Here is a 13,941-nt window from a genome sequence, read left to right on the forward strand (position 1 = left end):
AAGCTAAAATCTTTCTGCACATGCGCCGCGTTGACGCATGCTCATAGGCGTTTTACGCGTGCGCGCAAGACATTTACGACTGCGCATATGCGTCTGCGCAAGCGCAGAATACGTTTTCGCGTGCGCGTTTAATGTATAACGGACGGTATAAGCTAAAATTATCTAATTATCTATTTTAGTTAATGTTGATGATTGCGTTGTTCCTTAATCTTCGAATTGGATCCGGCTTATTATTTTTTGCAGGCTGTAAGAGCAATTTTATAAAAGTAAGCTTGAACTTTCAATTATGTCAAATAGAATTTCCGATGCTGGAGCTCCCAAAGGATCTAGAAAACGAAAGTATGTTTCGATGTCCATCAAACAAAAAACAAATTGCTACAAAAAATGGATAAATTTATATCCTTTGTTTATCTAACCGTTCCGAAATCTGTTTATCAATTTCACGCTACTCTGCGCATGGAGGGGGGGGACGTCGCGACGCGCAATGAACTGGAAGTTGATCTGTCAGCACTATCGTTATCTTCAGGGCAGATGTTTTTATTTTATTTGGCTTATAATTCCTTACTAAATGTAGTATTTAATCTCGATGTACTCCGTCTTTGATATGATTTAAATCAAATTCCTCGTCATTATAAATATCACGAATACAAATCAAATAGTTTTCTGGTTGCAATTTTCTAATTTCGGCTATGCGTAAGGTAGGCATGCGCGCGTTGAAAGAAATGTTTAATAAAGTAAACAAATAAATGTTAAGCTTCTTTTTTTGTAAATTTTGATACCCTTTAGATCATAATTGCTCATTATTTTATAAATTACGGTTTCATATTTTTAATTTTATAATTTCTGCATGCCATCTTACCAGATTTAAACTGATGATCTATAATCTGGAAAAATCGATAATCCGGAATCGCCGAAGTCCCGACGAGTCCGGATTAAAGACTTTTGACTGTATTATGATACTGCACAAGCTGATTTATATCAGCTTTACACATTTAAAAGGAGTCATCACCTTTACACATTCAAAAAATCTAATTTTATTTTTTTTTGCATATTTAGAAACTGAAAACATTTCTGAATCTGTTGCGATATTCGAATTAGATACTTAAAAATTATGCAATAAAGGAAACAATTCTGAGATAAATATTGCCAGATTGCACATTTAAATCATAACATGACATTTGTTTACAATTGTACGCACAGCTGCTCATGAATGTTCACTCATAGATTGCTTTAATTTTTACTGTTAACATCATGTATTTTGGTAAAATTGAATGTGTCCGACACATTCAGAAAAGAATGGCCACTAAATTACGAAAGAGAAAGTAAGAAATGAAGGGGAAGAAACTTAGTGACAGTAAAACTCTTAGTGGAAAAGGCCGCCTTACAGATGATATTATAAATCAATTGACAATTTATTATGGAAATGCTGCTAGAAAACATTGCAGTTCTGTAAAAGATATGCAGAAAGCAGTATGGGCAATATTTTGCCACAAATGTTCAATCAACGTGGAACCTACTCACAATTTTTGCCCAACAGGAGAGGATTCGTGGTGTACATACCAAACAGCGAGTGCGGGTGGAAATCTGAAATCGTACAAACATAAAAATTCAATTCCACCATCTGTAATGGATGCTATCAAAGGTATATTTAAAGATATTAGCATGCCATTATTACTAAAAAATTGTTTAGGATGACATGCACAGAACTCAATCATTGAATGCTTTGATTTGGCAATTGTTTCCTAAAAATTTCCGGTGTGATTATAATATTGTTAAGACAGCAGTGAATGAGGCAGTTATTATACATAACAATGGACAAGCTGTGCGATTACATAATATGAATAAAGTTGGATACCGAATTGATGATAATGCAATCAAGTTTGCAGCAGACACTGATCAACGTCGTATTCAGTCAGCCGAAATAAGGCAGAGATGTCTGACAATAGATGCTCGCAGAGCAAGAAAAAGAGCCAAACTTGTTGCAATAACAGCTATTGAAGAACAGGAGGGTATGGTGTATGCAGCTTGGCAGTTTTAAATGTTTTAGTGTTATTTGAGAGAAAATATATTGAAAATTTTGAACCTTTTAACTTTAAAACCATTTTTCTCAAAATGGTGATTTTCATACTTGCGCGCACTCTTTAAAAAAATCTATCATAGCTATTGATTTAAAAATTTCAGGGTACTTACATGATGATATTGCTGAAAAAATGCACCTACCTTTTTATTCGAAAAATTATTTTTTAAGTATTTATATAACTTTACGTAAATTTTTTTAATGCTTTTTCTGTTTTCTAAGATCTTATTCTAACAGTGTTAATATTCTTTGATATTTTAAAATTTAAATAGGTGAAGAATCATACCTAATGATGTTCCATCACAAAATTGTAAAAATTATTACTGTAACTAAATTTGTATTACTGCCAGTTTGCGCGCAGTGCTTCAGTACAAATTTTAAATTTTCGAAAAATACAGTTTGTTTTTTCTTTATAAAACAAATTCTTATACACTATTAGTAAAATAAATCAAGGACAATAATCATATATGTATAGAGATAACACACTGAAAATTTCATATATATAGAACCATAAAAATTTGACTTATGTAAACTCGAAAATCAGTCTAAATTTTCACTTTTTGTGTTGTGCAAAAGTGATGACTCACCTTAAGCATACATATTCAATTCTATATTGCAAGGTATCCTAATTATCACTGCCTTTCACTCAATTTGTTTTACCATGAATGTTTTCATGGACATAATCATGAATCATTTTAATGTATTTATATGATTTTGTATTAATTTTATCCCTAGTTGAATTCCATGTATGCAAGTCTAAATTTTAGTTTGATTTCACCTTAAGTATGGTGCATTCTAACTTTATTAGGTTTTTATGCTGTAATATGGTTATTACAGCAACCATTCTTGTTCAGCAAAAAATTTAACTGAACAAGAATATATCTGTGTCAATGTTAAAAGTGTTTAAAAACTATATGAAAATCAAAGCTAATATTGTTTCAGAAGTTTAAGTGAATTCTAATTTAGCAAATAATTCAGTTATACATTGCAATTCATAGAATACGTATAATCAATTATACAATGTTCATAGTTTTTCTGTGATATTTTGCAAATCGACGAATTATTATTTTGATAAAAGTAAAAGACTTTACCAGAATTTATTATGGAAACTCAATCAGCAAGAATTACTGTAGGTGACTATGTAGTATATTAAGATTTCTTTAATGTTAGGCATTTTATTTCATTTTTCAAACTTTCTTTCTATTTCTTGATGTTTAATTAAAGTTTTTTTGATGAATTTTAGAGTGATAATCAGAAGCATTTTCTAACACCATCAGAAGAGCGATTACTTTACAAACATTATGAATCCATTTTGTTAAAATTTTGTCAAAAATTTCAACCACCAATGCCTAAAAATGTTATAGTAAGTTATGATGTTCTTTTTATACTATGAAATATGAAAATTAGATGTATTGAAATTTGTTTCTTAAACTAAATATATTTGTTAAACTTTTATATAATTGTAAAATGTTTATTGTGAAAGCTATTTGTGTGGTACTATCTAAAAAAAAAAATTTTTTTTTTTAAACAGGGCTGTTCATTTCATTATTTTAAGCGTTTTTATTTGAATAACTCAGTGATGGATTTTCACCCAAAAGATATCGTGTAAGTATCAAAACTATGAATTCTTATTTTTAGCTTTTCCATTTGTATTATTAAAAAATTATTTGAGTGATCAATAAACCTTCCAGTAGCAGGTGCCAACTGGACCAGTCCTTTTGTCCACTAAAAAAGTGGGCTATGTCTGGAAATTAATATTTTTATGCCTAAATGATTTTTAAATTACTCTAATGAAATTTTAACAAAACAAGCAACACACACAATATATTATATATATAGATATAGATATCTGTGTGTGTGTGTATACTATAAAAGTAATTGTGAGCAAATAAATTTGAACAGGAATAAATGAAATACAAAGTAAAAGAGCTATAGCATGGCATATGCAGCTAGATATGGCATAGTTTTTTAGAGCATCCAGTGTACTTCCTTTGTTATGTAGTACATTACTTGTGTCACTAGTTTCTAGACTGGATATCTTTTTCACACTATTTTTTTTTCCCCTTTTTTGTATGAAAATTTCTATTTAGTTCTTCCATTTGTAAATTTTTACTAGTTGCTATGCATTCTTCTATTCTTGTGCTAAAAGTTTCAACTATGGGAGAGATCTCTTTATTAACTTGATTTTATTTATTTATTTATTGTCATTATCACTGGTCTATGTTAAATTAATTTGGAAAATCCTGCCTTCTGAAAATTGTTTTGAAGTCACCATGAGCTAGCATTTTTCAGAGCTTCTAATATCCAGCAAGTAACATAGAATGGACATGGATTTAACTGATCCTTTGCTGTTCAAGCAAGTACAAATTTTTAATAAAATATAATGCAGTAGAAGTCTTCCTTACATGATCTTGAATGTGGGAATTAATCCTGATGTAACAGAAGGCACTCTGATATAGTATTCTTATTTTTACATTTTTTATTTGAACTGTATGTTTATGCAATGCAGTATTATCAATTATAAGTAAAGCATTTGATATTCTCCAATCAAATTCAATCTGCCTTTTCATTATTATTTTAGATATCCAAGCCCGACTTTTTGGCTTTTCATTGCATATTATATTTAGAAGGATTCTCAAAGTGCTGTGATTTTTTGTCTTGTATTTTTTCCAAAATTCAGTTTCAGAAATTACAGAATGACATCAATCTTTTTTCAAAGGTTTTTGCTCAATACATTTTTTATTTTTAAGTAGATTTTTTTTGGGGGGGGGAAGCAGTATTGCAGAATAGAGATGGGTTTCATCCTAATTGTGTCTTTAGCAAGAAAATTTGAGTATAAACTTTTAAATATAATTTTTTTCCATTCTATCATCATTTACTGATTTAGCTCTGCTGAAAATTAATTTAAGTGGCAATGGAGGGGTAAAATTTTTCAAGAAAATTTTCTAAAGCTTTGAAATCAAATTTTCTCAATTATTCAACAGCTAGTCTAGTTTTTTATTACAACAAAAGTCCACTAAAAGGAAATACTGTTTGCAAGTGAAGAACAAAAGCAATTGAAGATATCTGATGTTCATGTCATCAGTTGTACTGTTTTTGTATTTTTGTTGCTGTAGCAAATCCAGATTTTCTTTACTTCTATGTTTTTATACAACAATACTTCTATGTTTTTATACTATTGAAAAGATGAGTGCAATTCTCATCTTTTCAATTAAAAATCATTCTGAGAATATTTGTTTATATAAATTAGCTTTGTCTTTTTCTGAAGCATTCTAATGCATATATATATATATTTTTTTTTCCTTTCATATTTATCTTTTGCATTTTGAAGCCATGGCAAATAATCTAACTATAGACCATACAACCTGAAGGTTTTGTTATCGACGTTCCTTTTTACCAGAAAAATTGGGAAAAATTGCAAAATAAGGAATGATTAGGGGAATAAAAAAATACAGATTCTTCTTTAAAGTAATAAAACATTCGTATTTTAAATAGTAACTATTATTTCAGATATCCAAGTAAAAAAAAAAAATTACACCTCATAAAATGAAAGAAATATTATAATTTTTTTCTTTTTAGTACTATATTGTCAGGAAAAATTAAAAGAACAATTGTAAAATTGTGTAACTTGAATGATTTTGCAGTCAAGAACATAGAACATGCATAAGATCTTAAATTTATCATACATGATATATCTTCAAAATGTAGAATTGTCTATTTGTTCAAAAAATAAATTTAAATGAGAACATAATGTGAACATAATTAAATGTGACATAAAGTGGGATAGGGAAAAATAGTACAGTCAAAAGTCATTAATCCGGACACCCATAATCCAGAATGATCTGTAATCCGGACCTCAAAGCTACAAACTTTCTGAGCATGCGTCAATGCATAATGCGTTGACGCATGCACATAATACCTTTACGAATGTGCATATGCGTGTGCGCATGTGCATAATATGTTTACGCATGCGCGTTTAATGTATAACAGACAGTATAAGCTAAGCTAAAATTATCTAATTATCTATTTCAGTTAATGTTGCAGATTGCGTTGTTCCTTAATCTTCGAATTGGATCCGGCGTATTATTTTTTGCAGACTTTTAGAGCAATTTTATAAAAGTAGGTTGGAACTTTTGATTATGTCAAATAGAATTTCCGATGCTGGAGCTGCAAAAGGATCTACAAAGGGAAAGCATGTTTCGATGTCCATCAAACAAAAAGTGGAATTGTTGCAAAAAATGGATAAAGGCTCCTTTGTTTCTTTAACCATTCCAAATCTGTTTATCAATTTCACACTGTTCTGCGCGGGGGGGGGGACGTTGCTGTGCGCAATGAACTGGAAGTTGATTTATCAGTACTATCCTTTTCTTCAGGGCAGATGTTTTTATTTTATTCGGTGCATAATTCCTTACTAAATGTAGTATTTCATCTCGATGTACTCCATCTTTGATATGATTTAAATCAAATTCCTCGTCATTATGAATATCGCGAATACAAATCAAATAATTTTCTGGTTGCAATTTTCTAATTTTGACTATGCGTAATGTATGCTTTACGCACGCCCGCGTTGAAAGAGATGTTTAATAAAGTAAACAAATAAATATTAAGCTTTTTTTTTTTTTTTTTTTTTTTTTTTGTAAATTTTGATGCCCTTTAGATCACAATTGCTTTTTATTTCATAAATTACGGTTTCATATTTTTAATTTTATAATTTCTGCATGCCATCTTATCAGATTTAAATTGATGATCTATAATCCGGAATCGTCGAAGTCTCGACGGGTCCGGATTAAAGACTTTTGACTGTATTAGATTGACCAGAATTTCCTGTAGTAATTAAGTGTATTCATAAGTATTGCCTTTGAAACTTCTTAAGAGTGCTAGGCAGGAGCTGCAGTGATGCAAGTCAGTGTGGAAGTGCATCCCACATACGTTTTGTTACATTTAAATTGGGAAAATATGTGGCCCACTCTATCTACTGGATTCTTTCAATCTCAAAATAATTAATCACTAGTGCAGGACAATGAGAATGGGATTTATTGATCCTTAAGAGGAAATTATTTTGAACTTTATTAACTTAAGGGTAAAAAAAAAAAACTGTGACTGTATATTTCAGCATTTATAATTGCACTGCTAAAAATTTGTTAGTTAGTGTGGCCATTTAAGTTTCTATTTATATAATAATTCCACACCCTCTGTACTAATGCCTGTCATTGATGTGTTCAGGCATACTACATGTGTTTTGCTGTGTTCAGATTGCAACATGTCTGTAATCACTCTCCAAATAAAAATGGGAATTGTCAGTAAAGACCTCAGCTTCAATCTGAGGTACTCCAATTATGGTTGTCTCTGTATCACTGCAACAGGTGCATTTTACAGCCCAAGTTAATGAAATACAATTAATGTTTCTTTACATACATTCACACATCATTTTTGTTATATCTGAATAGTCAAGTTGCCTATAGTTGTAGTGAAGCCTTTGCAATCTGGGCTGATGTCATTTGCCTATTTCTTTTAGCATATGTGTCCAAATAATAGTCATGGGAATCCATTGTGATATATTTTCAGCCTTGATGTGGTTGCCTGCATACATCAAAAGAGTCTTTAAACCATTTCTAGATTCTTAACATGATGCTCTTAGCTACTTTTAGGTCTTATTAATGTGTAAGTGTCTGCCTGCTTTCATTCATCCAACTGCATGCTGTTTCTCACAGCTTAACTGATAATTTTTCAATGACTTGTTCCACTTCCCATATGCAAAATTTTATCCATTTACTCATACAAGTCTTGAAATTAGAATTAGAAGCACTCTCTTGCTCTCCATTCCACATGTGCTAAAAGAACTGGCATAAAAATTTGTATATTTCTGTATAGCAAACTACTATACAGAAACCTTAATAGTGCTTGATAAAATGGGCCTTGAGCTACCAGCCTGGTTTCCTTTTTTTGCCTTTCGTTGGACTTCATTTAATAGAGTCAACATAAAACACCTTTTTATTTGTTGTTCCTTTATTTTTTTTCCTCCAGTTTATTTTATCACATACCTGATCCAATTTTATTAATCCATACTTTTTGTTCTCTACACCTGTTGCTCAACCGTGGCTGAGCAAAAAAGTTGCTGAAAACTGGTAATTCAAGGTTCGATTCCAGGAAACTGGCTGGCTGCATGGGCGTTTTCATAGTTTTCCCCATGTGTAATGTAGATATGAGCATGTTTCCAATAGAAAGTTTACCATGAAGGCATCTCTGCCATTAGCCAGATAGCTTTAGCTTGCTTTGGCGTAATTGAATAAACATAACCAAACCTCTGCACCTGTTAGTGAGATATTTGTTCATCCTTCTCTTTAGAAGCATAACAGTTCTGTTAGCCTTCTCATTGAGCAGAATGTTTGTCCTTCAAAAATAATGTAATTTAGATATCACCATAGTATGTTTTTTATGTTATAATAAATTATACAATTAACCAAGCATTTTGTTTCTTCAATTCCACTTTTGTTCTCAATTCCTCAATTTTATTTTCAGATATCATAAGAATAATACTAAATATTGAGTGTTTTAGATCAGCATTTCTCAAATGGTTGTCTCTGCAGCTTGTTCTTGTGATCCTCTTAGATTTTTAAAAAACGCAAAAAATAAAGTTCAAATTAACTACTATAGCTGAAAATCAGAGGTCTGAAAATTACACAAAGCAGTCATCTATCACTTTTTGTGGAAGACATTTTATGAAATTATTACCAGTTATCTTACTTATAGACTTTCCACTGGAGTCTTAAGTATAAAAGAGGAATTTAAAGCACTTTGGCTGTGGTCCCATCCTTTTGCAAAACATTTGCCGTGAACCTGTAACCCACCCATTAACCATGCCAGTTCATCACAGTATTGTATCACCAAATACTGTATCTTCTTTTTGTATTTCTTCAAATGTCAGGTACATAATAAATTGCAACTTTATTTGTTGAAAACCAGGCATATTTTTCCAATTATATTTTCATATGTGTTTCCTCTGATGACGATGGGAGAAATTTTGGAATCCAATTGTTTTTAAAGTGCAGGTGACAAGAAATTCAAATTAGAACACTTTCTTATTTCTTTTTTGGCAGCCAATCATGTGTAACTTGCAAGAAATTGCATGTATTCTTTGTCACTTCTCTGTTAGTACATTAGTTAAGTAGTTGTTTGAAATTCTTCACATATGATAGATGTTAGTAGTTTTCTCTGTTATGCTGTGCCCATTGTACATAATAGAAAACTGGCTTTGAACCAGAAAGGAACATAATGATACCCTTTATTTAGAAAGTGCAGAATCTGTGCATGAATATGATATTAATATCAGTGGTACTAGTGCTAGTAAAGAAATATCTAATGGCACTGATAGCTGTTTAAAAAAAATACCTTCGTGAATATGACACAAGTTATTTAGAATTAGAATTTATTTGGGGTGGCAATGACAGTGAATCCAAACCTAAGTGTGTTGTGTGATATAAAGGGCTTGCAAACGAGTATATGAAACTCATGAAATTGAAACAACATTTAGAGATGAAACACGCAAGTTTAAAAAATAAACCTGTTAAATTTTTCCAACAATGGGTTAAAGAACTGAATAAAGAAATAAAATTTGTTTCTGCTGTAGGTTTCTCAACTAAAAAAGCCTTAGAAGCTTTCTATACTGCAAGTTTTCACATTGTGAAGCCTGGTAAATCCCATTATGTCCGTGAAATTTTAATACTTCCCATTACAAAAGATGTAGTTAAAACAGTGTTTAGTGATATCTAAGGACATTGATTTAATACCATTTTCAAATGATAGTGACATGCCCAATCAATGACCAAATCGATAGTCAATCGATGCCTAATCAATGGTTAATATCTTAGAATCTGGATCTATCAATAGAATAAAAGAAATCTACTCCACATGGACGAACCAGCAGATGTTTCAAATAATGCAGAGTTGATTTGTTGTCAAGTCTAATTTTAACAATGACATTTGTGAATATATGTTATTTTCAAAGATTGCAAATTCATACATCTGGAGAAAAGTTTTTAAATGAGTTCATGCAAGAGTATGAAACTGATTGGTGAAACTGATTAGAAAAGCATGCAAGTTTTTCATACAGATGGAGCTTGTGTGCTTGTTGGTAGGCTTAATGGGTTTGTAGTTAAAATTTAAAACTGTAGTACCTGACTTGCTTTGTTACTTGCTTTCATTTGCAGAGAAGCCTTGATGATGAAAGGCATATCATCTAAATTCAAAATCATGTTAAAAGACAGCATTAAGCAAGTCAGTTTTATTAAGGCAAGGCTTCTCAGCAGCAGAATGTATTTATTACTTTGTAATGACAAGGGTAGCTATTATGAGCTTATATTTTAAGTGGTAAATATGATGCATTTTCATGGGTTCATGATTTTTCTGATACTGAAAATAAAAAACTGTCATTGAATAAAAGAGAACAGTTAATTGAACTTTGGAATGGTAGTAGATTTAAAATAAAATTCCATGTAGAAGTTATATGCAAGTTCTGGGCTTCCTTACCAATGAAAATGGAATATCATGGACTATACAATAATGCTTTAAAAATTATAATACACTTTGCTTCTATGTGTCTGTATGAGAAAGAGTTTTCATAAGTAACTCAAGTAAAAAGTATCAAAATCAGCTTGATGTATGTTACGATTTCAGACCATCATATATTGAAGTGCAGAATTTCTATGCAAGAATCAACAGATTCACCCATCTCATTAATGTGAATACCAGTATTTGTTTAATTTTTAGTTAATAAGATAAATATAATTCAAACTGTAATAATTTTGAATTATTAGAAACAAATGTAAATTTTCTTCTTTTAACTTATTATATAATACCAGTATAAAATTGAATGAATTTAAATTGATTGCATTTTAAACCCAAAAGTATACTAGTAGTAATGTATACTAAAAAAACTGCTTTTGAAGCAAACAAAATTAAAGTGATCCATAGAACATTACAGTTTATGAAAATGAAAATGTGAGAAAACTGCTAGTTTAGATCTGTAATTTCCACACATATGTCTTTTATAATAAAGATTGACATAAGTTAGATTTTTGTAATGTTTGTAGCGAATGTGTAAAATTATTTCATTTTCTCATACTTATCTAATAGATAGTTATCACGTGTGGTCGGGGAAATTGTTTAGTTTGGTCATCGAAAATGAAGGAAAGTCGGAAAAACCAGATTTTAACCCAATCTCAAAAGAGTTATGTTACTCAAGAGTATGTGCTTGTCTTTGTATAAATTGATATCATAAATATTAATGGAAATGGAAATTTGTGTGAAATTTGTTTCAGATTTTTGCTAGGCAAATATTTAAGAGCCAAAGAGAAGGAAACAAAAATAAGTTGAATATAGTATTTGCAGATTAATATGCTGTAAAACATTGCATAATATGAAAAATAGTTAAATGCATTTAATAAAAATTTTAAATACCTCAGATTTAAGGTCAGGGCTTACATCATAATTCAGTTTTGCTTCATTTATGCATATCACATTGTAATAGATTTCTAAGTATAATTTCCAAATTCCAAGTATAATTTGAAATGAATTGCATTAATTATTGATAAAGTTTTATATTAATCATGGATGCAATTTGAACAGTGATACAGTTAATGCTGATATTAGCAAAATCATCTACTCAATCTTATAAATTTTACTGTTCATGTTACAAATATTGTTAATATATATACATGGTTATAAATTATGTAGAAGCTTATTATTACATACCGTATGCCTCAGGGTTTGACCATTATAAACACATTCTTTTTATGTTATATCATCTTTAAGTAATTTTTATTTTTTAGAGGATGATTAAAATCTATTAATTGGTAGAATTATGCCTTTTAAAAGTATTTAAAGCCCATTTGTTTCATTTTCAGTCTGTTCATTTTTCAAAGTTGAAAGGGGGGGAAAAAAGTGCTCCACTTAATAATTCAGGTTTATTACATTATCACAGCAGTCTTAAACTAAATTGTGCATGGTCCAAATGTATGATCTAAAGTAGTAGGCATGCCGCAATAAAAAAAAAAAAATTAAAAAGGGGGGAGAACAAACAAAGAAAAATTTCTCTTCCCCCCTCTTAACAAAATAACATTTATGAAAATTTTCAAATTTTACTTAGTTTTTGCCAAAACCCAAAAGTTGGTTCCTGCAAGAAATTTCTCTTTGTCGCAATTTGTAATTAAAATTCATTGATAGCAAAATATTAAGATTTTCAGATTGACATTTATTCAAACACTTGTAATATATTGAGGTTGCTACTAAATAACATTGACATTTATTCAGACACTTGTAATATATTGAGGTTGCTACTAAATAACATTCTTTTAACTCAAACAAAAAGAAATATACGAAAATTTTCCAAGAGGGACAAACCTGAGTATAAACAATGAAATGTATTCTCTTCTTTTATTTATTAGATTTTTCTATGACGTATAAAAAAAATAATATTTGTACGAGGGTTGGAACTTTAATAGTGGCAACTATTTATTTACAAGGAATACAAAAGTGATTCATGTCACCATGTTTTACAGTCCTTCAGTATAGTCGCCAGCATTGTGTACAACCCGTTTCCAACGATGTGGAAGTCACAGAATACCTGTAGCAGCGCCTGTTTTGTTGATAGTTTGAATGGACCGGTCTACTGCCACAAGAATCTCAGGAACAGTTTGGAAGTGAGTGCCACGAAGTGGTTCCTACATCTTAGGAATTAAGTCATAGTCACAAGGGCTTAGATCTGGGGAGTATGGTGGATGGTAAAGCACTTCCCAGCCCCATCGCTTGAACAAATCAATCACAGCTTGCGCTGCATGCGGCCGAGCATTGTCATGCAAAATGAGAGGAGCGTTCTGCAGAAAGTGTCGCCGTTTCTTTCTCAAAGCTTGTCGGAGATTGTGCTCCAAAAATGAGCAGTAATACTGCACAGTGACGGTCTGCTGTGGGGGAACGGTATGCGTTAGGATGACACCATCAGAGTCGTACATGAGAATCACCATAACTTTCACATTGCTGGGGTTCTGACGAAATTTCGAATGTCGTGGTGACCCGTGATGACGCCATTTGTTTGATTGGCGTTTCAGTTCTGGCTGGTACGATCGGGCCCAAGTCTCATCCAGCATAATTATACGGCGTAAAAAAGCATCTCCTTCGCGCTCCAGGTGGGTTCGGGCAGCCATTTCTGCATTTCCGTCAATTAATGTGGAACCCATCATGAAGCAATTTTTCTCATGGACAGGCGTTCGTTCAGAATGTGCAGCACAGTCGTATGCACTAATCCTGTTTGTCCGGCCAGTTGACAAATCATTTGGCAGCGATCACTGTCCATTAGTACGGCAACAGCTTGCACGTCTGCATCGCTAACACTCGGACGACCTGGCCGCAGCATGTCTGCCACGTTTTGGCGTCTTTCATTGAATGCTTTCACCCATCTTGCTACGGTTCTGTAAGGCAATGCAGATTCCCCGCAAGCCTCTTGAAGCCCTTGATGACACTGTCGTGCTGTACGACCTCTGGCACATTCAATTTTTATCCAACATCGTTGTTCTTGTTTTGAAAACATGGTGACAACACTTACTTTAAACCGCGAGCTAATGCAAGGATCCTTTCTTCGCGTCACTCCGCATGCGCATGACGTAGGCAGGACGAGTCTTTTTGTTGAGAGGTAAGGTAGGTATGTAGTTTATGTGTGGTATACGCGATATTCTTTGGTTTTGTTGCGTAGCGTTTTTTCAGCTGTGTTGCCACTATTAAAGTTCAAACCCTCGTATATAAATTATTATAAACATCTTTGTATCGTACTAAACTTTTCAGCTACAACGCATCATGGCATTTTAATTTTTATA

At 31.8% G+C, this 13,941-nt stretch overlaps 1 protein-coding gene across 1 annotated transcript in view; it reads left to right on the forward strand.

Moving 5' to 3' along the window:
- CycH (cyclin H) overlaps nucleotides 1-13,941 on the forward strand; it is a 124,643-nt gene that overhangs the window by 24,195 nt on the left and 86,507 nt on the right. Inside the window, exons 3-4 of the mRNA XM_085820163.1 lie at nucleotides 3,321-3,440; nucleotides 3,609-3,682. Of these exons, the coding sequence (XP_085676289.1) occupies nucleotides 3,321-3,440; nucleotides 3,609-3,682 (194 nt within the window). The remainder of the gene's footprint in view (nucleotides 1-3,320; nucleotides 3,441-3,608; nucleotides 3,683-13,941) is intronic.

Source organism: Stegodyphus dumicola, chromosome 7, assembly GCF_044657685.1.
Source record: "Stegodyphus dumicola isolate Sdum_Otavi_A_Nest chromosome 7, ASM4465768v1".
NCBI lineage: Eukaryota > Metazoa > Arthropoda > Arachnida > Araneae > Eresidae > Stegodyphus > Stegodyphus dumicola.